The 23855-nt window shown below is 38.3% G+C and overlaps 4 protein-coding genes and 1 pseudogene across 4 annotated transcripts; all 5 read left to right on the top strand.

Annotated features, from left to right (window-relative positions):
• Positions 1–427: 427 nt before the first annotated feature.
• LOC110171092 (odorant receptor 131-2-like) lies at positions 428–4378 on the top strand (annotated as a pseudogene).
• A 4103-nt stretch (positions 4379–8481) lies between these two features.
• LOC110171093 (odorant receptor 131-2-like) lies at positions 8482–9779 on the top strand. Its single transcript, XM_020936777.2, has 2 exons — positions 8482–8634; positions 8988–9779. Exons 1-2 carry the CDS (start codon positions 8482–8484, stop codon positions 9777–9779), a joined length of 945 nt encoding a protein of 314 aa, XP_020792436.2.
• A 2148-nt stretch (positions 9780–11927) lies between these two features.
• Positions 11928–15188, top strand: LOC129410984 (odorant receptor 131-2-like). Its single transcript, XM_055160287.1, has 3 exons — positions 11928–12057; positions 14202–14326; positions 14406–15188. The coding sequence occupies exons 1-3, from the start codon at positions 11928–11930 to the stop codon at positions 15186–15188; spliced, it is 1038 nt and encodes a 345-aa protein (XP_055016262.1).
• Positions 15189–17107: 1919 nt separating this feature from the next.
• LOC110171094 (odorant receptor 131-2-like) lies at positions 17108–18134 on the top strand. The gene is made up of 2 exons (XM_020936778.2): positions 17108–17272; positions 17352–18134. Exons 1-2 carry the CDS (start codon positions 17108–17110, stop codon positions 18132–18134), a joined length of 948 nt encoding a protein of 315 aa, XP_020792437.2.
• A 1814-nt stretch (positions 18135–19948) lies between these two features.
• LOC110171095 (odorant receptor 131-2-like) lies at positions 19949–20976 on the top strand. Its single transcript, XM_020936779.2, has 2 exons — positions 19949–20113; positions 20194–20976. The coding sequence occupies exons 1-2, from the start codon at positions 19949–19951 to the stop codon at positions 20974–20976; spliced, it is 948 nt and encodes a 315-aa protein (XP_020792438.2).
• Positions 20977–23855: the final 2879 nt, after the last annotated feature.

Here is a 23855-nt window from a genome sequence, read left to right as displayed (position 1 = left end):
TCATGGTACATTATCTTTAATGAGTCAGCCAATGCATCAGTAAGATCACCTGATACAGCTTGAACACAACAAGACAAGTAAAATAAAAGCCAATGTTGATAACTTATCTATCTACTTAACTACATCATGATTGCCTTTACATGAGAAATGCTTATAACATAAAAATTCTCTAACAGTTTACAAATTACATCATCAAATTACATCATCCTTAACAACCTCCCTGTGAGAACTTGATATAAAGCTCAATTTACCTCTGATCTTCATTTGGGGAGGGTGAGCCGCATTCGAGGTATTTCTATAGACAGACAACAACACTCTTATTCAGTTTGTATATCTATCTATCTATCTATCTATCTATCTATCTATCATATATATATATATATATCCTTTGAATAATGCATACATTCTTTTTTGGCATAGCGCTTCCATGAATTCATCGTCTGGTCAAAATGGGTCATCTTATGTCCGCTATCCAGACTCATTCAGCACAGCTATAGCCAAAAATGTAACAGTTGTTCTGCTTGGAATATCTATTAATTACTTAAACGGCACTCTCATTTACACCTTCAGTAAACACCAGGTCAGTAATGCTGACATATTTAACCATCTATTATGTATTGCAAATGTAATAAAAAAATTAATTCTCTATTTTGCAGTTATGGATTCACATATGTTACAATAGAGACTGTAATATAGAATCTATGTAAAGTAATTACATATAAAAATGATATTTCGATCAGTTTTTTTAATCTGAATGTTTATATTGATTTAGGTAGTTGTAACTACTAGAGTAATTTATAGGCGAGTTTGTTTTTTATTTTAAAGTGCTAATTTCAAGTACTTGTTGTTATTTGATCTACTTCTTATGTATATTATTTTATTTAACTTTGAACTGGATTGTGCTTGTCTTAGGTCTTTTACCACAACCCTCGCTACATCCTCTTCATCCATCTGGTGGTGAATGACATGATCCAGCTCACCACTGCCATCACTCTCTTTGTGTGCACTTATGTTTTCTACACCATCAACACATATCTATGTTGCTTTATTATTGCATTTGCTGTTTTTACAACACTCAACTCTCCTCTGAATTTAGCAGCGATGGCGGTGGAGTGCTATATTGCCATATGCTTCCCCCTTCAGCACCCCCAGTTGTGCAACATCAAAAAGATTTACATAGTGATCGCATGTGTGTGGACTTTGAGCATATTGTCATTTATACCAGACATATTTTATCTTGCAGCAACTGAGCCTGCTCTATTCTTCTCCACTGTTTTATGTGAGGCAACACATTTGTTTCAGAATCCCATAATGATAAAAAGAGAGAAGTCATATTTGCAATGTATCTTGTTGGTGTTTGGCTTGTTCTGATTTACACTTATGTCCAGATATTTTTAGTTGCCAAATCAGCAAAAACAACAAATAGTGATGCCAAAAAGGCCAGGAATACCATTTTGTTGCATAGTTTTCAGCTCCTTCTGTGCATGTCAACTTACGTGTATCCATCTGTCCAAAAGCTTGTTTTAATTATGTTCCCAAGAATATATCTCCACTTTATATTTGTGTGGTACATATTACTGCAAATCCTCCCCAGGTTTCTAAGCCCCATGGTGTATGGGCTGCGAGATGTAATGTTTAGAGAACATCTGAAGAAGCATCTCTCCTGCAGTGACACTTATAAAGTGTCAACCCGTAGGAGATAAGCAGTAATGTCTGTGGAGGATGGTGAGATTAGGCCTTCTCATTCTGTTGTGGCTAGTGCATCTAACACTTTTAAATCAGATGAGGTCTAGAATAATATTTGTTTGCAGCTGTTTCATTCTTATGTCAAAAAAAAAAAAAAAAAAAAAAAAAAAAAAAAAGTCAAAGGTAGCAATATACTAAAAGAAAGCTGACTAGTTTTCAACTTTAGTGAGGGAAAAACTATAAATGGCTGATTTCTATAGAACTTTTCTGTTGTTAACTCATGTCCTATTTTTTTAAGGTATTAACTGTGTGTGAAAGAAGTATGAAAATAAAGTTATTTTTAAGCAAAATTTCCCTCTGTAATCTGTTATAAATAAATGTTTGACAAAAGGTGAAACAAAGCAGTTTTAATACATCATGTTACCGTGTAAAATGTGATATATTAACTTGTAAAGTATTTTAAGTATTCAGAATACATTACTTGGATTGGCCCTGTATCAAAAAAACACAACCACATGAAAAAACAACAGATATATTCTTCTACAAACAAGTGATATATTGACACTGTGAAATAAACAAGCTACAAAGACTAAGTAGGCAAAATTTGAAGGTGTTTCATCAAAGTGCATTGTTCAAGCTTATAACAACTTGTGGGAAGAAGCATGCTGAGAAGTCTTGCATTTAATGGTGTGATATCTTCTTCCAAACGGAAGTCGAACATGTTTCTGCCAGGATGGCAAGGAGGCCGTGTATGATCTGAAGGGCTTGGTTTAAAAGTTTACATTTGTAAAGAGCGTCAAGGTCAGGCAGGTCACATTTTTATGGCTGAGTGGACCACCCTGTCTAAAACTTTCCTCTCTTTGGCTGTAATGTTGCTGAACCACACAATGTTAGAGCAATCCAGAAGGCTTTCGATTGTGCAGAGATAAAAGTTCAGCAAGATCTGGGAGTTCATTGTGAACTATAATACAGTCTCTAAAATCTTTGGGATGTAGTTTACTCATCACCCCATCCAGCTTCACCAAAGGGTGGCTTTCATTGGAAGAGAAGATATGATGTTGTCAGCAGAGTTGCACAGATCTTATACTGGTATCAGGCACTGATAAGGAAAAATGTGCAGGAATAAATATTAATTATTATATCCAAATATTGGTCCAGGTAGTGTACTAGCTGGATTTATGAATTGATGCAGTAAGACTATTAACTGGACTGTTTACTATTTACTATTACAGAAAGTCTCAGAATGCTTAAATTTGTATTAAACAAAGTTGTTTTTGTTGCTATTGGCTGAACTGTATTTATCAGAGCACAATGCACAGCCAAGCATAAAGTTTATGCAGCAGCATAACCTGATCCACCACTCACACCCAGCTAGTGATGGGAAAATGAAGCGTTGTGAAGCAATGACACTTTGGATCAAAACTGTATCGAAAACGGTTCACTACTCGAAGCTTTATTCATTTATGACAAGTCATGTGACACGTGCCGTCCGGTGCTTCATGTTACACAACACGTACGTCACTGATTCAAGCACAGATCTGAAGCTTCAAATGAGAGGCAAAGCACCCGCCTCCTCTTGGGTTGTAGTCGTGGCGTTTTGGAGAGCAGTGAGCAGAGAGCAGCAGAGATCAGACTGAAGAGAGCAAATAATTATGGAGCGTGGTGGAAAGAGAAAATGTTCAGAAATGTGGCAGTACTTTGACCTCATTTCTGACACAAAGGTTAATATAGACATAATATTTTACATTTATATGTAAAATATATATTATAAATATTTACAAGTAAGCTATTACCTCTAGGCTACATTCTGCTGACACAGTTGGGCTGCAGAAAACCTATTTTAGTATGCTTATTAAAAGTAAAATTTAGCCTATGCCTAAAGGTGTGCATTTGGGTTATTTAGTTTTATTTAATGATTTAGCCTATTTATGTGTTTAGCTCATGTTTCATATCCTTCTCCATTTTATCCTTAAAATGCTTGATTTGCTCAAGCGAACTGTGTTATAATAACACAACTTCTTCAATGCAGAGGCACTATCGTGCAAAGCACTGCTAGGTACAGCAGCAACGGCAGTGGTATTATTTTAACAGTTCCTGCTTTAAACTAAGGGCTTGAACATGTATACTGCATTATTGTCTGCACAGTTGTTATTTAGATGTATATTTAGATACACTGGTTAAATAACTTTCAGTTAAACTTGGGCCTTCTTCCTTTTTCTTCTTATTGCCACTTACTATTTGCACTTAGAGAATCGAGTAGCTATCTACAGTCAGATTTATAAGTCTTAACTTTTAAGAATGTGTATCTGGGATCCACACATGCACTCATGCTCTGCCTAAGCTTTCACTGAATTGTCATGTATGATAGAATATTTGTAACTTTTATTTTTTCTCTACAGAATTTGCAAAGGAGGCTCTGGATGCACAGTTGGTGGACATGATAATTAAAGACTGCCAGCCATTTTCAATTGCGGAGGCTGAGGGCTTCAGAGATTTTGTAAAATTTGCTGCTCCAAACTATGTCCTGCCATGCAGAAAATCCTTAAAGGATATGGCGGAAAGAAGGTATCTGGAGGAGAAGGAGAAGGCCAAGAAAAATGTGCGAAAGGCCACTGCAGTCTGTCTGACTTCAGACATGTGGACCTCTCTGCATATGGAGGCATATGCACCTGTAAATGACAAACTGTTTTAGAGATCGTTACCAGTCTGAGTTCATCTACTTGCTGCCTGGACATGTTACCCACTAGATTTCTAAAGTCCGTCCTCAACAGTTTACTTTCACCACTCACTCACATAGTTAACATGTCACTTCAATCTGGAACATTCCCAAACGCATTGAAAACTGTGGTCATTAAACCTCTCCTAAAGAAGAGCAGTCTTGATGCCACAGAACTGAATAATTTCCGACCCATCTCAAATCTGCCGTTTTTTGGCAAAGTCCTTGGAAAAGCTGTTTACCAACAGCTTACGAACTTTCTCCACATTAACAACTCCTTTGATGTTTTCCAGTCAGGTTTTAGAGCCCACCACAGCACTGAGACTGCTCTTATCAAGGTGACAAATGACATCCTGCCTGAACACTGATGCAAGCAAAGTCTCAGTCTTGATCCTGTTAGATCTGAGTGTTGCTTTTGACACTGTCGATCATGGGATCCTCTTACAGAGACTAGAGGACTGGGTGGGCATTTCTGGTACTGTACTAAACTGGTTCAAGTCCTATCTAGAAGACAGGAAGTATTTTGTTGAAACTGGAAACTGTGTCTCAGATCACATGGCCCTGACCTGTGGGGTGCCTCAGGGGTCAATCCTGGGCCCCGTGTTGTTCAATCTCTACATGCTGCCATTAGGCCAGTTAATAAGCAGCAATAACGTGTCCTACCACAGTTACGCAGATGACACTCAGATCGATGTCTCTCTGGCAGCAGGAGACTATGGACCAGTGGACTCACTTTGTCACTGCATCCAACAGATCAGTGTGTGGATGCAAAACAATTTTTTCCAGCTAAACTCTGACAAGACTGAAGTCATAGTGTTTGGTCCACAGAAACAAAGGGACAGTGTCAGCAGTCACCTCCAGTCTCTCTCTCTAAAACGTTCAAATCAGGCAAGAAATCTAGGGGAAATAGGGATTCAGACTTGAACTTTAACATCTACATCAAATCAATAACATCTGCAGCCTTTTACCATCTAAAAAACTTAGCAAAAATCAAAGTTTTACTGTGTAAAGCAGACTTGGAGAAACTTATCCATGCGTTTGTCTCCAGTAGATTAGACTCTCCAAACGAGCTGTGAGATGCTGCAGTATATCCAGAACGCTGCAGCTCGGGTCCTTACTCGAACTAGGAAGTACGAGCACATAAGTCCTGTGCTCAGGTCTCTGCACTGGCTTCCTGTGGCTCAGAGAATAGACTTCCATGGCCAAGCACCAAAGTACATCTGTGACATGTTAGTGTCATATGAACCATCTCGCACTCTGAGGAGCTCAGGGACCGGTCTCCTGCTGGTGCCCAGAGTCAGGAATAAACAAGGGGAGTCAGCATTTCAGGTTCATGCAGCTAAAACCTGGAACAGTCTTCCTGAACATGTGAGACCGACTCTACTTTGACGCTATTATATCCAGGCTCAAAACATTTCTGTTTGACTGTGCATATGACTGAAAAGTTTTCATTCCGCACTCTTCTCTCTGATCTATGTCTCTTTTTTATTTTAATCTTTATTATTATTTATGTTTTGATTTGTTTTTTATTATGATTTTAATGTATTTCTTATTCTGTAAAGCACTTTGAATTACTTTGTGTATGAATTGTGCTATACAAATAAACTTGCCTTGCCTTGCCTTGGCATATCTAGCAGTCACTTGCCACTTCATTAATACGTCTGGTTCACTGTCAGCTGTCTTGTTGAGAGTGAGTCATTTCCCACAGTCCCACACTGCTTTAAACATTGCTGTAAAGAAGACCTCCCTCATGGAAGATTGGGGCATAAAAGAAAAAGTCAATTGCCTTGTCACAGATGGAGCAAAAAATATGATTGCAGGTGCGGCACACCATATGCATTGCACATGCTCTAAACTTGGTGGTGAAAAAGGCCATTGAGCAAACAGAGGGGCTGGCATAAGAGAGAGGGCCTGAAAAATTGTTGCTTATTTTCGAAGCAGTACTCTTGTGAAAGAGCAACTCACCACCTGCCAAAGCCTGATGTCAAAGCCACAACACAAGCTAATTCAGGAAGTTGAGACACCTCCTCCCTCCTCCTCCTTACGCCAGAAACAGGTTTGTTTACAGCCGGTGCGCTGCACATGACTTGTAAACAACTAACTACAGTGTTGGTTAGGCAAGGCGGAGAAATGAGGAGTAGGGGGAGGGGGTGTGTGGACATTTCATGCGCGGACAAGAAGTGAGGAGCAGGGAGAAGAGCGGAGCAGGGAGCAGGGAGAGGAGAAGAGAGGAGAGAGGAGAGGGGAGCGGTGCGCGGAGATTCCGTGCGCAGAGAAGAAGTGAGGAGCAGGGGGAAGAGCGGAACGGGCAGCGGGGAGAGGAGCAGAGAGGGGTGCGCGGAGATTCCGTGCGAATGAACTAGCTACTACTACAACACGCAGCAGCAAGCGGACTCTTTCTTTGCCTTGAAAATTACGTTTTCAGACATAGGATATCGCATTCGTGTCCTGAAAAACGTTTGTCTAGCTCTTGGAAATAAAGTACGTTTTCATAATAAGCAGAAGTGACCTGTCCAGGAGTAATTTGGCGACCAGTGCGTCAGTCTTTAGACCCTTCGTCTGCTTCAGTCGCGCCATCGCTGGAATGACTCTACAAGAATCACCTTAGTTTGGCTTCGCTGCTTTTCCCCTTGTCTTCTTCTTTCAGCGACCTCAAAAACGGACTTTCTTTTGCGGCGAACTGCTCGTAGATTCTTGTCGCCATTGCAACAAACTTTGTGCTAACTGCAAGGAAGATATAGGTCAAAAAAGCCACTAAGAACTGTTGCGTTGGTGGAGTAAACAGCGTCTGTGCGTCTTGCGTCTGTGGACTGCGTGACAGGCGTACGTAAACCACGTACCGGCGGCGTGCAGGCAAGTCAGTTACGCTAGAAACGTAGGGAGTTTGATTGACAGCCTGTCAGCTAACAGATAACGAGGCAGTGTTGTTATCTATTGGCAAATGTTTAGCCCCACCACGTCCAGAGTTGATGAATTTTTATTCTCTTTTTTTTGGTCATCATAATTACAAGGCTAGTGCACCTCTATAATGCTATCATTGACAACTTGAAACAAAAAAAATCCTCCATACAACCTTTAACATGATAAAAATATGTCTAGATACAGATACACCTTAAATTTTAAACAAAATATTAAATATATAGCCTAATACAAAATAATGACTTGATATTTTTTTTTAAATCTAGGTCAAGTTAGGGAGTGTGGCGCACTTGCACCCTCTATTGACCAGCCACCACTGTTTCGGTCTCTGCTACAGTATAGGTTAATATCAGGTAACTGCAGCCATAGTATTGGTATCGGAACTGAAAAAATGGATTGGGGTATCCGTGGTTGTCATTACAAACAGCATTTGGTTCCATTTGAATAAGACAAAAGCAGTTCAAAATGAGGTCTTTTCGATCCTTCTTAGAAAATGACAGCCGATTGTATCTGCTTGCAGATTCTAAATAGGGAAACTAACTAGTACCAGTGAGTGAAGAGAGCAATTCCTCAATTTGTTGCAGAAGAAGCGTATGCATCCTAAACACAAGTCTCAAACTTCTTCCAGTCTCAAACCGCCATTTTACTATGACTACAGTTGTCAATAAGGGTTTCACACAGGGCAATGTGCTTGAGCTTGGCCAGACAAAAACAAATGCCTGATCGCTTCCACCACTTCTGCCTTAACAAAAACATAACATTGGGCCTCATTCATGAATATTTTCGTTAAAAAATGTCATAACTTCTACTCTAAGAAGATAAAGAAGAAGAATCCCTGGAGTACAAATTTGTTTCTTTTCATGAAGGAGGCCCATTGTCCCCATAAAATATAATATTTGTATTTAAGCAAGTAGGATAAGTAGATATATTTTGGGCCCAGAGGCTTTTGTTGTTTCCAATGTGTTGGTTTACAAATTACATCATCCTTAACAACCTCCCTGTGAGAACTTGATATAAAGCTCAGTTTACCTCTGATCTTCATTTCAGGAGGGTGAGCCACATTCGAGGTATGTCTATAGACAGACAACTGAACTCTTATTCATTTTTGTTAGTTATATCTTTTGAATAATGCATACATTCCTTTCTGAAATAGCGCTTCCATGAATTCATCGTCTGGTCAAAATGGGTCATCTTATGTCCTCTATTCAGACTCATTCAGCACAGCTATAGCCAAAAATTTAACAGTTGTTTTGCTTGGAATATCTATTAATTACTTAAACGGGACCCTCATTTACACCTTCAGTAAACACCAGGTCAGTAATGCTGACATATTTATCCATCTATTATGTATTGCAAATATAATTGCAATAAATTAATTCTATATTTTGCAGTAATGGATTCACATACAGTATGTTATGCTCTAGGATAGGTAATAGAGAATGTAATATAGAATCCATATAATGTAACTATATACAAAAATTATATTTAGATTAGTTCTTAATCTGAATATTTGTATTGATTTAGGTAGTTTTAACTACTAGAGTAATTTATAGGGGGAGTTTTGATTTTCATTTTAAAGTGCAATTTTCATAATTTTTTTGTTATTTGATCCACTTCTTATGTATTTTATTTTATTTAACTTTGAACTGTATTGTGCTTGTCTTAGGTCTTTTACCACAACCCTCGCTACATCCTCTTCATCCATCTGGTGGTGAATGACATGATCCAGCTCACCACTGCCATCACTCTCTATGTGTGCACTTATGTTTTCTACACCATTAACACATTTATTTGTTGTATTATTCTTGCATTTGCTGTTTTCACAACACTTAACTCTCCTATGAATTTAACAGTGATGGCGGTGGAGTGCTATGTTGCCATATGCTTCCCCCTTCAGCACTCCCAGTTGTGCAGCATCAAAAAGATTTATATAGTGATTGCATGTATGTGGGCCTTGAGCTTATTGTCATTTTTACCAGACATATTTTATCTTGCAGCAACTGAGCCTGCTCTATTCTTCACCACTGTTTTTTGTGACTCTGTATTTTTGTTTCGAAATCCCATAATGAAAAAAGAGAGAGAAGTCATGTTTGCATTGTATCTTGCTGGTGTTTGGCTTGTTCTGATTTACACTTATGTCCAGATATTTTTAGTTGCCAGATCAGCAAAAACAACAAATACTGATGCCAAAAAGGCCAGGAATACTATTTTGTTACATAGTTTTCAGCTCTTACTGTGCATGTCAATGTATGTGTATCCCACTGTCCAAAAACTTGTTTTAATTATGATCCCAAGAATATATATCCACTTCCTGTTTGTGTGGTACATATTATTGCAAATCCTCCCCAGGTTTCTGAGCCCTATGGTTTATGGGCTGCGAGATGTAATGTTTAGAGAACATCTGAAGAAGCATCTCTCCTGCAGCGCGACTCATAAAGGGTCAGTCCATAGAAGATAAGAAATAATGTCTGTGGAGGATGGTGAGATTAGGCCTTCTCAGTCTGAATTAGTTGTGGCAAGTGCATCTAACACAGTTAAGTTTGGTGAGGTCTGGAATAATATTTGTTTGCAGCTGTTTCATTCTTATGTCAAAAAACTGTCAAAGATCTTGATATAGTAATATGTTAAATGAAAAATGACTGCAGGGCTGATTTCTATCAAACTTTTCTGTAGTTATCTCATGGCCTATCTCTTTTTTTTTTTTTACGTATTAGCTGTGTGTGAAAGATGCTTAGTAAGTATGAAAATAATATAATATAATCTATAACATGTTCTAAATAAATGTTCATCTTCAGCCTGTGATTGTCAGCCCGTCTCTGGCCCGTCTCACTCCCCGCAATGCACTCACTTCTGAAGGGAGCAGAGGGACACACAGGGCAGGCTGCTGCTGCGTCTACGTTCTCGGCCTGTTGCCTGCACTAGAGCTGTTCACTGCACATCAGAAGTCCACTGGAATATTTATTCATCCCTGACTTATCGCAGGCTTTATTTTGTGACACGCAGAGGACAGAGGGGCTTCATTAAGTTTGTCCAGGAGCTAATAGCATGTAGAGCTGCTAACACAGACCTAAGCTTGACTGGAGCTGCTGTTCTGTTCACCAAATTCTGTCGCAGAGAAATAGTGCACTAACAAAAACCCTCAATATCACTTAAGATGTAGTCAAGACAAATCAAAAACTTTTAACCAAGTTCATGAGTAAATCAGACCAGAGTTTATTCAAATAAATAAATAAATTATAAGTGGGTAAAATGAATAATTAATAAATAACAAATAATGTGTTAAATATTATATTTAATAGAATTTATATGTGTAGTAGAATATGTCGCAGATTGCCCACACACACACCCTCCCTACCGGTAGAAGTATTGAAAGAGCACATTCGCAAGCACATAGAAAGAGTTTTTTTTATGAATGTGAAGCGTGTGGCAGGTGAGGTTGTGGTTGGTATACTTAAATATTTTGCACATATTTAGAACATTGGAACATAAATATAAAAGTAAATTTGTTTTTATAAATCACTGAGCCTCATTCATGAATGTTCTCTTAAAAAACAAAATAGCAGTGATTGGTTAAAAAAAAAAACATGCCTACCATCCAGCAAACGAATCCTAATGCTGCGAGGTCAGACGGTTTCCACGAAGTGAAACCGGCTGATGAATCAGGCTAGTTTTTGTCTGCACTATGGGGTAAAAAGTGATGAACTAGAAAAGTAAAAGTGCTTAAATCATACATATACATATGGCTTTAATACTGAAGCCCTCAAAATTATATTCTTGTGCATTTTAAAGAGAATTTTAATAGTTACATTTTGCTCTTGTACCTTAGCAAAATTGATTAACCTTAGTCTAGTCTAATCTAATCTACTTCTTCCCACTATGCAGTAGCCGACTAGTATAGGCATTGGCGAGTACATTAAGGCCAAGTATTGGTATCTGATCAGATCCCAATAAACATAATAAACATAATAAAGTCAGGTGTTAAATGCTTCAATAATTACAACAGTGTGAAATGAGGACTCAAGTATTCTATTTATTTGCATAATTAAATACTAAGGCACAACAATTATTTAATAGAAAACACCACTCTAATGAAACATGGCAATTTAGCTGGCAAATTTTCTCTAAAGTTTGTTCATTAACTTAGCCAAAAAATACTTCAAGTAATGTGTAAAGTAAATGTATATGTAAATGGTCAGAAAACGCTTGGATGCACTCTGCACTGTGGTTTGGCTCACGTTGCTACTGAGACAGAATTTCAGCTGAAACTTCTTCTGAATCAGCAGAGGCCAGCCGCACTACAAGAAAGAGACCACCAACCTCTGGGGTCATCCCCTTTTTGCACAGCAACATCAGAAGTAGATTCACAGCAGTAAGTAATTTTGAACATCTGAAGCTGGATCTTCAAAATGTCTGACAGGATTTCAAGAAAATGTTCCACTACATTGTTCAGCAGTCCTGTAAAGAGCACTCTCTCCAGATTTCTCAGCATCATCATTCCTTTCCTGCTCAAACCGCTGCCAAAACTCCACATCAACAATGTCCAGACCTTGGAACTGAAAATAGAAGCTTTCTGGGTTTTTATGGTCCTCACACAAGTATCCCCCCCATGTTAGCCAGCCACCTGCAGCAATGGGTTCTGCTTTTGTCACCTCATCAGTGCGAGATCAAGTACAGGAATTCTGATAAGCAACAGTACACTGGTGGGCCCTCCAGACTCCCGCTGCCCACCAAGCGCAGTGAGCACACAAGCTGAGATTTTCCTGAAAAATGTGGCTGCTACTCCCCTGACCTGTTCATGTGAAGAAACACACGCCGAAGATATACTACTACTGTTCTGGAGCTGGAGGTTTGTCAGGAGCAGCATTCATCTTCTAAGGAACCACAAAAACAACAGATCATTGGTATTGTTCAAGGTAACAACAAAACCCAAGCAGGTGTCTACTGCAGAGACTGTTCCCAGCCCAATGTTGATGCAATCCACATTTGCCTACAGGTTGTGTTCATCCAAAAAGAAACAGACAATCTCCTGATCAGTGCTGGGTGTTTTTTTTTCAGGTAAAAATTGTGTAACAAGCTGCTACTGAAAGTATGGTAACAAAGGTAGCTCCTTTTTCAATTCGGCACAATGTTACTTTTCTGTGTACATGGGCCCAGCGGGTACTGATCCCATGGTCCCAGGAAGTGGCGAGGTCTGGGCAGGAGGAGCTGCAAAGCACACAGCTGGAGCATCGTGACACTTTGACCTTGAGCCTTTCTTGGCTAACCCAGTGCCAATCGCAGTGCACCGCCTCGGAGGAAGTGCGCTCGGCAGGGGCCAGCAACTCCCAGGGAGAGGTCTTTCGAGGGGATCCTCCCGCACCAAGCGACTGTCCCTTGCCCACTGAGTTGAATTCCCCAGGCAGGCCCCTCCACATGGACCTTACCCGTTTACCTCTTAAAGGTTTCACGTCCTCTTGAACTCTGTCTTCAAAGCTCTTGTCAACTTTCCCTTACGGTACTTGTCGACTATCGCCTCGTGCTGGTATTAGCCTTAGATAACATACACAAACATAAATTCACTCAGTTTCCTTTAACATAACATACCATACACAATTAAACAGTAATAATAAACTAAGATACATATAGCCTACACAACCACATCGAAATTAGCACAAGAATTAGCTTAACTCATGCAAGCTGTGCAGTCTACAGGCTAACAACAGTACAAGGTGAAGCTAGAAACTTACAAGACACACACAACATCATTACAGACATACACTTACTGCTGTCATGAACACACATTTCTTTAAACAATGACAATCTGCAGGATTTAATAGGAAAACTTCAGCTGCAGGAACCACGTTTTTCTCCAGTCACTCCTCACACAATGCAGGAGGCAGGACCGCCCCCAAGTGAACACTCCACAGATTACAACTGAACCAAACAATAGCTACAACAAATCTAATGCTGCAAGAACATATAAATTAAAGGGTCTTTTGTACATGGAGTTTACTACCAAAACCTTGCCAAATTAATGAGTAACGTAAAAAGATACTTCCCATAGAGGGTAACTACATAAAGTAAGGGATTTTAAAGAAGTAACAAGTAACAAGCAAACACCACTTTTTTAAAGTAACTCCCCCAACACTGCTCCTGACAGATCATCTCTATTATTAAGTAACTGACCCTGTTCTCTGGGAAAGAATAAATCCTTGGATTCAGTTCAGATTGAGGCAGTCTATCCTTTTTCTGTAGTTCAGGCATGATACGTTGTTAAGCACTAATACAATGATGATGAATAAGAGGCTCATGTGAGGCTCATTCTCATTCCTGAAAACAAAAACTCATAATTCTAACACAAACAACTTGGGCATCACGTCCATTGTTTTTGTAACGAATAATCACAATTTGCAATCAAATGTTATATACAGTTTCTTTTCATGAATGTAGATAAATGTTTTAGAACAGTATTAATTATAAAATACTAATGGATCCGGTGCATATACCATCCTTTCAATACAAAACAAGCAATCTAGTTTAGACCTTTTCTCCAGGAATCTCATGTGGACCCAAAGTTTGGGTCCTAACCCTTAACTTTCAGTTTGATGGGGGAGAACCAGTGATCAAAATGTTAATGCTTCAAAACCATTACATAATTTCAAACAGCAACACCCATTTGGGATTTCAATATAAGGCCAGGCTCTGAAAAACTGTTGTCACTTACCAAAGAGCACTTGAACATCTTACCTTTGGTAACTTACTGGGGTAAGTAATTGTACATCTTAATGTGAGGTGAAAATGTATTCACAAATATTAACAGAAATCTTGTGTTTATTTTTCCAGTATTTTTGCATGAATTCAATGAATTCTTCACTGCTGGGTCAAAATGTATCTACTGCAGTAACAGGCCAATTCAAACGAGATTCTTTTGACTCTGCACTAGCCAAAAATGTTCTGGTTGTGGCTCTTGGAATTACCATCAACTACATCAATGCAACTATGATCTACACCTTCCGGAAACACCAGGTGAGTTTGGGTTTTCCACAAAAAAAAAAAAAAAAAAAAAAGAATTGTGAATGTTGACTTCATTTTGTTTCTGTGTTAGGTCTTTTACACAAACCCTCGCTATGTCTTATTCATTCACCTGGTGATCAATGACATGATCCAGCTGACAACAAGCATCCTTCTGTTTGTGCTGAGCAATTCTTTAAACATTAATGCCTTTCTTTGTTGCATTATAGTGGCCTTTGCAGCCTTCACTTCTGTCAACACTCCTCTAAACTTAGCAGTGATGGCAGTGGAGTGCTATATTGCTGTGTGTTTCCCCCTTCGGCACTCTGAAATGTGTACTGTTAAAAGGATTTACATATTGATTGCATGTATTTGGGCCTTAAGCGTACTGTCATCACTACCAGACATAATTTATTTCATGGCAACAAACTCTGGTCAGTTGTTTGTTTCTAATCTTTTATGTAGTATTAACACGTTGGTTACAAATCATATTTTTATTAAAAAAAAAGACTATTTATATATTGTGTATTTAGTTAGTGTTTGGCTTGTTTTTATTTACACTTATTTTAAAATATTCTTTGCTGCCAAATCTCTCAAATCTGTTAAATGCTCTGAGACTAAAAAGGCTCGAAATACTATTGTGTTGCATTCATTTCAGTTGCTGTTGTGCATGTTAACCTATGTCTATCCAATGGCACTGAAAAGTATTGTTCAACTATTTTCTCTATATTATTTACATGTAATATATGTCTGGTATATTTTGGTCCAGATTTTACCAAGATGTGCTAGTCCCATTCTGTACGGGCTGCGGGATGTTTTGTTTAGAAATCACCTGAAAAAGTACCTGCCATGTTCAATTTGCTTGAGTCATGAATAGTTAAAGAGGGGGTATTTTACTTCTATCGGGTATTAACTACTAGAACATTACATATTTGGATCACTATGTTTCCTTTTATTGTATTGAAAATGCTGTATTCGCTGAGAACAATATATTGACAGGTTTTGATTTTTGATGCACCGAGTTAGAACCAGCACAAGACAGGCTTAGAAACTACATCAAAATCAAAGTTATACTGTGTGCACTTAAGAAACGTATTGTCCCTGAACTACAGAGGCTGCACTAACACTGATAATTGTTTGGCTGTAGGTGCTGGGGTTTGACCTTTAAGCTCCATTAAGCCAAAACCAATATGCGTCACCATCTGCCATGCTAAGGACTGTCTGAATAGTGCACTGAATTAGGAAAGAGTTAGGAAAAGGAGCCTGCATGCTTCCTTTCATACCTCCTTCAGCATAGAAACCTTGGGAGCTTCCTAACCAGTAGTAAAGAGCTATGAGACATCCCACAAGGCACTGCACATTTTTCCTGAATGTTTTTGAACATGGCTGATGTCTACACGGAGAGTTTGTAAAGTTTCATTCAATCAGACATTATACAATACACCTGGATAAATACAACCTTATATGAGAATGAAAATAAAAGCTTTTAGGGCCATTGCAGCTTCACGTATTTTATTTGGAGATTATCTAATGACATAAGGAAGATCTCTGCTCATTGTTTACGTTTATAGAAATGAAATTTAAAGCCACATGGCTCATGAGCATAAACTCCATTGATGGAGCCCATACACACTCTCTGCTAATGCAGACAGACAAAAGAACAGGATTTGGTGAAATATCTGTTGGAACAAAAGACAGGACAGAGGCTGCAGCTGATGGTGAGTCCAGAGGATATACTAGTATTTATTCTCTTCTGTGCCTGGGCACATATGGAGATGTTGCAGGTGGTTCATGTTTACAGATCGTACAGTCTGTGAGGTTTATTGCAAATCTTTCTTACTCCACAGCAGCATCCTCTCTCATGTGAAAACACTCGGGTCATTTATGTACACTGTCATGCTAAAATTTCATTAAAAGTAGAGCAGGAAATTGAGAAGCATTTATTGTAGTCCATTTTGTGGGTGTTATATTCTTAATAAACTAATGTAGGATCACATGGATTTTGTGCTGATCCCACCGCTGGTTAGGACTGCCAGATTCTCCAAACACAGCTGAAGCTCTTTCTCCTCTCAGATGAGGACTGTTGTGGTTGACCCCATGACATAGCTTCAAAGATAAATGAGTTAGGAGCTAGACGTTAGGAGCTATGATTTGACATGTTCAAACTCGACAGAGAGAGACCTTTTTAGGTTGAAACTAACTGGATTGGACTTGATGATGAATAAGAGGCTCATGTGAGGCTCATTCTCATTCCTGAAAACAAAAACTCATAATTCTAACACAAACAACTTGGGCATCACGTCCATTGTTTTTGTAACGAATAATCACAATTTGCAATCAAATGTTATATACAGTTTCTTTTCATGAATGTAGATAAATGTTTTAGAACAGTATTAATTATAAAATACTAATGGATCCAGTGCATATACCATCCTTTCAATACAAAACAAGCAATCTACTTTAGACCTTTTCTCCAGGAATCTCATGTGGACCCTAAGTTTGGGTCCTAACCCCTAACTTTCAGTTTGATGGAGGAGAACCAGTGATCAAAATGTTAATGCTTCAAAACCATTACATAATTTCAAACAGCAACACCCATTTGGGATTTCAATATAAGGCCAGGCTCTGAAAAACTGTTGTCACTTACCAAGGAGCACTTGAACATCTTACCTTTGGTAACTTACTGGGGTAAGTAATTTTCCATCTTAATATGAGGTGAATATGTATTGACCCAAATATATCAACACAAATCATGAGATGTGTTTTTATTTTTTCCAGCATTTTTGCATGAATTCAATGAATTCTTCACTGCTGGGTCAAAATGTATCTACTGCAGTAACAGGCCAATTCAAACGAGATTCTTTTGACTCTGCACTAGCCAAAAATGTTCTGGTTGTGGCTCTTGGAATTACCATCAACTACATCAATGCAACTATGATCTACACCTTCCGGAAACACCAGGTGAGATTGGGTTTTCCACAAAAAAAAAAGAAAAAAAAAAAGAATTGTGAATGTTGACTTCATTTTGTTTCTGTGTTAGGTCTTTTACACAAACCCTCGCTATGTCTTATTCATTCACCTGGTGATCAATGACATGATCCAGCTGAAGACAAGCATCCTTCTGTTTGTGCTGAGTTATATTTCAAACATCAATGCCTTTCTTTGTTGCATTATAGTGGCCTTTGCAGCCTTCACTTCTGTCAACACTCCTCTAAACTTAGCAGTGATGGCAGTGGAGTGTTATATTGCTGTGTGTTTCCCCCTTCGGCACTCTGAAATGTGTACTGTTAAAAGGATTTACATATTGATTGCATGTATTTGGGCCTTAAGCTTACTGTCATCACTACCAGACATAATTTATTTCATGGCAACAAACTCTGGTCAGCTGTTCCTCTCTACTCTTTATTGTAATATTAGCAATTTGGTTACAAATTCAATTATTATTCAAAAGAAAGAAGCTTTATATATTTTGTATTTTGTTAGTGTTTGGCTTGTTTTTATTTACACTTATTTTAAAATATTCTTTGCTGCCAAATCTCTTAAATCTGTTAAATGCTCTGAGACTAAAAAGGCTCGAAATACTATTGTGTTGCATTCATTTCAGTTGCTGTTGTGCATGTTAACCTATGTCTATCCAATGGCACTGAAAAGTATTGTTCAACTATTTCCTCTGTATTATTTACATGCAATATATGTCTGGTATATTTTGGTTCAGATTTTACCAAGATGTGCTAGTCCCATTCTGTACGGGCTGCGGGATGTTTTGTTTAGAAATCACCTCAAAAAGTACCTGCCATGTTCAGTTTGCTTTAATCATGAATAGTTAAAGAGGGGGTATTTTACTTCTATCGGGTATTAACTACTAGAACATTACATATTTGGACCACTATATTACCTTTTATTGTTTTGAAAATGGTATATTCACTGAGAACAATATATTGACAGGTTTTATAAGTTTCACTTCCATTTTTGATGCACCGAGTTAGAACCAGCACAAGACAGGCTTAGAAACTACATTAAAATTAAAGTTATACTGTGTGCACTTAAGAAACGTATTGTCCCTGAACTACAGAGGCTGCACTAACACTGATAATTGTTTGGCTGTAGGTGCTGGGGTTTGACCTTTAAGCTCTTAGCTCATTAAGCCAAAACCAATATGCGTCACCATCTGCCATGCTAAGGACTGTCTGAATAGTGCACTGAATTAGGAAAGAGTTAGGAAAAGGAGCCTGCATGCTTCCTTTCATACCTCCTTCAGCATAGAAACCTTGGGAGCTTCCTAACCAGTAGTAAAGAGCTATGAGACATCCCACAAGGCACTGCACATTTTTCCTGAATGTTTTTGAACATGGCTGATGTCTACACGGAGAGTTTGTAAAGTTTCATTCAATCAGACATTATACAATACACCTGGATAAATACAACCTTATATGAGAATGAAAATAAAAGCTTTTAGGGCCATTGCAGCTTCACGTATTTTATTTGGAGATTATCTAATGACATAAGGAAGATCTCTGCTCATTGTTTACGTTTATAGAAATGAAACTTAAAGCCACATGGCTCATGTGCATAAACTCCATTGATGGAGCCCATACACGCTCTCTGCTAATGCAGACAGACAAAAGAACAGGATTTGGTGAAATATCTGTTGGAACAAAAGACAGGACAGAGGCTGCAGCTGATGGTGAGTCCAGAGGATATACTAGTATTTATTCTCTTCTGTGCCTGGGCACATATGGAGATGTTGCAGGTGGTTCATGTTTACAGATCGTACAGTCTGTGAGGTTTATTGCAAATCTTTCTTACTCCACAGCAGCATCCTCTCTCATGTGAAAACACTCGGGTCATTTATGTACACTGTCATGCTAAAATTTCATTAAAAGTAGAGCAGGAAATTGAGAAGCATTTATTGTAGTCCATTTTGTGGGTGTTATATTCTTAATAAACTGCTGTAGGATCACATGGATTTTGTGCTGGTCCCACCGCTGGTTAGGACTGCCAGATTCTCCAAACACAGCTGAAGCTCTTTCTCCTCTCAGATGAGGACTGTTGTGGTTGACCCCATGACATAGCTTCAAAGATAAATGAGTTAGGAGCTAGACGTTAGGAGCTATGATTTGACATGTTCAAACTCGACAGAGAGAGTCCTTTTTAGGTTGAAACTAACTGGATATGATGATGAATAAGAGGCTCATGTGAGGCTCATTCTGATTCCTGAGAACCAAAACTCATAAATATAACCAGTGGAGGCTGATCAATAGAGGGTGCAAGTGTGCTGCACTCACTATCTTGACCTAGATAAAAAAAATTAAAAATTAAAAAAATTATATTACATCTCATGTGGACCCAAAGTTTGGGTCCTAACCCCTAACTTTTAGTTTGATGGGGGAGAACCAGTGATCAAAATGTTAATGCTTCAAAACCATTACATAATTTCAAACAGCAACACCCATTTGGGATTTCAATATAAGGCCAGGCTCTGAAAAACTGTTGTCACTTACCAAAAGCACTTGAACATCTTACCTTTGGTAACTTACTGGGGTAAGTAATTGTACATCTTAATGTGAGGTGAAAATGTATTCACAAATATTAACAGAAATCTTGTGTTTATTTTTCCAGCATTTTTGCATGAATTCAATGAATTCTTCACTGCTGGGTCAAAATGTATCTACTGCAGTAACAGGCCAATTCAAACGAGATTCTTTTGACTCTGCACTAGCCAAAAATGTTCTGGTTGTGGCTCTTGGAATTACCATCAACTACATCAATGCAACTATGATCTACACCTTCCGGAAACACCAGGTGAGATTGGGTTTTCCTCAAAAAAAAAAAAAAAAAAAAAAAAGAATTTGAATGTTGACTTTATTTTGTTTCTGTGTTAGGTCTTTTACACAAACCCTCGCTATGTCTTATTCATTCACCTGGTGATCAATGACATGATCCAGCTGACAACAAGCATCCTTCTGTTTGTGCTGAGTTATATTTTAAACATCAATGCCTTTCTTTGTTGCATTATAGTGGCCTTTGCAGTCTTCACTACTGTCAACACTCCTCTAAACTTAGCAGTGATGGCAGTGGAGTGTTATATTGCTGTGTGTTTCCCCCTTCGGCACTCTGAAATGTGTACTGTTAAAAGGATTTACATATTGATTGCATGTATTTGGGCCTTAAGCTTACTGTCATGGCTACCAGACATAATTTATTTCATGGCAACAAACCCTGATAAGCTTTTTCTCTCTACTCTTTATTGTAATATTGGCAGTTTGGTTACAAATTCATTTTTTATTCAAAAGAAAGAAGCTTTATATATTGTGTATTTTGTTAGTGTTTGGCTTGTTTTTATTTACACTTATTTTAAAATATTCTTTGCTGCCAAATCTCTCAAATCTGTTAAATGCTCTGAGACTAAAAAGGCTCGAAATACTATTGTGTTGCATTCATTTCAGTTGCTGTTGTGCATGTTAACCTATGTCTATCCAATGGCACTGAAAAGTATTGTTCAACTATTTTCTCTATATTATTTACATGTAATATATGTCTGGTATATTTTGGTCCAGATTTTACCAAGATGTGCTAGTCCCATTCTGTACGGGCTGCGGGATGTTTTGTTTAGAAATCACCTAAAAAAGTACCTGCCATGTTCAATTTGCTTGAGGTATGGATAATTAAATGGACCCATATTACGTTATTTTCTAATCTATGATACAATGCTGTTTAGACAGACTAATAATGAAGGGTTACTCAAACATGTGAATGAAACGGAATTGTAACTCCAGGTATGCTTTTGATGAGAAAACAACATTATAACATGGCTTAAAGCTCACAAGAGTTGATTATACGTAATATTGGACCTTTAATGTTAATTCAGTATTCACAAATTTAAATTATGTAGAACATATAACGCCACACTACTCTTTGGATTTGGCTTTGATTGTCATTTGCTTATTGCTTCACTAGTAATGACCACAACCTCAGATTACAGCGTAAAAAATGAATTGAACATGTATAGTCAGAGCAGACGATGTGATAATTGAAGGCTTGCTGAGTGTAACTTCATTTTGTGAGACATTTTGTAAATATTAATCATGAATACCAGTCAAGTAGCAGTTTGTGAAGAAACAAAAATCCATCTAAAAGACAGGCAGAATTTAAGATTTTTTTATTTTTTTCTGGTAATTTATACATGAATGTAATATATTAAAGGCCATAGCTGAATTGTGCAGAGTTAGTCCTGTCACGATAACACATTTTGAAGCACAATATATTGCTACGGAGTAAGATTGCAATAGACGGTAATATTCAAACTACTGAAATGAAACAGTTATGCCACTGTCTCATAGTATGATAATCCCAGTAAACCATTTTTATATATACTGTAACATTAAATTAATGAATGGATGAATGTTTTAATATCTTCACCATGCATTTTGCTCCACCACCTTGTAACACTGTCTTACTCTAGCAAAGGGTGGCTATTTGTTAAGAATCTAAGATATAAAACATGTTTAGATCTCACTGAAGCCTTCAGCGAGAAGTTACAATGTAAAAAGCCATTAAAAAAATTATAATTGTGTCCAAACTTTTAACTATATACAGACATTGAAAAATCTGAGAAAGTGAGAGATACTTTATTGATCCCAAGGGAAATTCATATTTTGCTGCAACAACATTTACCCTGCACTTCTCAGTCACTTTTGTGTCTCAGTCAAAGGTTTGGTCAGGTAGGGTCAGCAGATCTGTGTCAGGGCAGTTTGAGGAGATGAAGAGGCAAAAGTGTCCCCCGTCTGTGTCCTCCAGCATCACAGCAGTGTCCACTGGGAACCAGGTGAACGGCAAAGGCTTCGTTCTTACTCTGCCCCGGTTGTTTCAAATTCTTCTTCCACATTTGCTGCTACATATAGAGTGAAAAGCCCATAGGATCTCAAATGCCCATAACTAGCACCTAAGCTAGCTTCTTAGCCTCTTACATGGTCTCCTATGGTCAAGGTAACAGTCCATTTCCTGTGTCCTTTGAACTGCACATACTGCACTTGTTAGTCCAATGGTGATGGGAAGGATAAAAGAATCAAGTAAAGGGCAGTGGGCGTGAACCAGTGGCTGGTGAAAATGGGTAGATCGGCAAAATGGTGTCTTGAAAATAAGCAATTAAACATTGCTTAAACATGTACAAATTACTTTAAATACAACTTTATGAGAGTAAATTCCTTTCCACCTGCAGAAGGTCTCTGAAGGTTCTGTGGTGGTGGGTATATCAGAGCAGGACAGGAGTTGGATTATAGGGCACTGATAGTGAGTTTTTGGAGTGGTCCTAAGTCCAACAAGATTTGTATGAGTAGGCTCTACTTCCCAAGAAAAGCTGGGTCTTTCGATGTGTGGCTTAGTTACTGGAGGTCTTCTACCAGCCTGTGTTGGTCGACATACTGTACTGTGCTGTAGTTTGCAGCACTGGGGCATTGGACAGACTGACAAACTGTCTGTAAGGATGGTCATGCGATTGGCTGGGATTTATCACACTAATGGACAGGAGGACACTGGACAAACTGCTCTCCATCATGGACATTCCTGCTCATCCACTCCACCAGACCAAAGCATTCGTTTTAAGAGTTTGCGTCTTCAGCCAACACTTTGATTGGCCCCCTACTCCATTAATAAGATCAAACGTGTGTGTTTTAAATAGTTAATTTACAAATGTCCTCTCTGCACAAAGCCCTAGTGGCACCTGTTGTACAAATATATTGGTATTGTGGGCAACACTAGCTCAGTGGGTAAAGTGCTTGCCCACTGCTCTCAAGATTGGCAGTTTGAATCCCGCTATCAACATAAACATCATTGGTTTAGCGGTCAGATCCCCTGACCCACAGGTTGGCAGTTGTAATTCCAGTTCCCATAGATGAATGATGTTGTTGTGTCTTAGTATAAGACACTTAGCCTTTGAATGCCTTGAAGATGGAAAAGCACTATATAAAAATGTGACTATTTTACTATTTACATTTTCATCATGGCAGTTAGGAAACAACTACATTCACACCATACAATTCAACAACAACTCATCGTAGTCTCACTGTGATAGGTAACAATTTTAACTCTTTGCACTGGATTTTGAGCAGGTTATTTGCATACTGTCTGTTACACCAAGTACAATGTACTGAAGTGCGTGTCTGTAGAGGTCTGACGTCTGTGTAACAAGACACATTTGTTTTAATCCCTGTTAGTCTTGTGAGAGCTGCACGAGTCTCAAATCGCACATACTCACTGTTAGTGTACACCTGTTGTCACACCATCTTATGTAGCCTAGACAGATATTATGTGTTCTATTTTTTCTGTATGTTTGTACCTTGTTTGACACAGATCTCTTGCTATATTCTGTGACTTAATTTAGAACTGTATTAAAATGTTTTTATTTTTATTTTCTGTCATTCTATTGTAACTTGTGAGCTATGTTATTGTAATTTCCCTTGTGGATCAATAAAGTTCGTGTCTATCACTTAACACTCTTCACTGCTCCCTTGACATCAGCAAAGAATCCAATATAAGACTGTGGCAC

This window comes from Boleophthalmus pectinirostris, unplaced genomic scaffold, assembly GCF_026225935.1.
Source record: "Boleophthalmus pectinirostris isolate CB_2022bp ecotype Guang Dong unplaced genomic scaffold, ASM2622593v1 HiC_scaffold_3, whole genome shotgun sequence".
Taxonomy (NCBI): domain Eukaryota; kingdom Metazoa; phylum Chordata; class Actinopteri; order Gobiiformes; family Gobiidae; genus Boleophthalmus; species Boleophthalmus pectinirostris.
This window is presented reverse-complemented; position numbering and strand designations above follow the sequence as displayed.

Excerpts from the sequence above, each read along its gene's own strand:
- LOC110171093 (XM_020936777.2), top strand. The coding sequence starts at position 8,482 with ATGAATTCATCGTCTGGTCAAAATGGGTCATCTTATGTCCTCTATTCA. Across the intron at positions 8,635-8,987 it reads ACACCTTCAGTAAACACCAG|GTCTTTTACCACAACCCTCG; the intron begins GTCAGTAATGCT and ends TGCTTGTCTTAG.
- LOC110171095 (XM_020936779.2), top strand. The coding sequence starts at position 19,949 with ATGAATTCTTCACTGCTGGGTCAAAATGTATCTACTGCAGTAACAGGC. Across the intron at positions 20,114-20,193 it reads ACACCTTCCGGAAACACCAG|GTCTTTTACACAAACCCTCG; the intron begins GTGAGATTGGGT and ends TTTCTGTGTTAG.
- LOC129410984 (XM_055160287.1), top strand. The coding sequence starts at position 11,928 with ATGTTAGCCAGCCACCTGCAGCAATGGGTTCTGCTTTTGTCACCTCAT. Across the intron at positions 12,058-14,201 it reads CCCGCTGCCCACCAAGCGCA|TAACAGGCCAATTCAAACGA; the intron begins GTGAGCACACAA and ends TATCTACTGCAG. Across the intron at positions 14,327-14,405 it reads ACACCTTCCGGAAACACCAG|GTCTTTTACACAAACCCTCG; the intron begins GTGAGTTTGGGT and ends TTTCTGTGTTAG.
- LOC110171094 (XM_020936778.2), top strand. The coding sequence starts at position 17,108 with ATGAATTCTTCACTGCTGGGTCAAAATGTATCTACTGCAGTAACAGGC. Across the intron at positions 17,273-17,351 it reads ACACCTTCCGGAAACACCAG|GTCTTTTACACAAACCCTCG; the intron begins GTGAGATTGGGT and ends TTTCTGTGTTAG.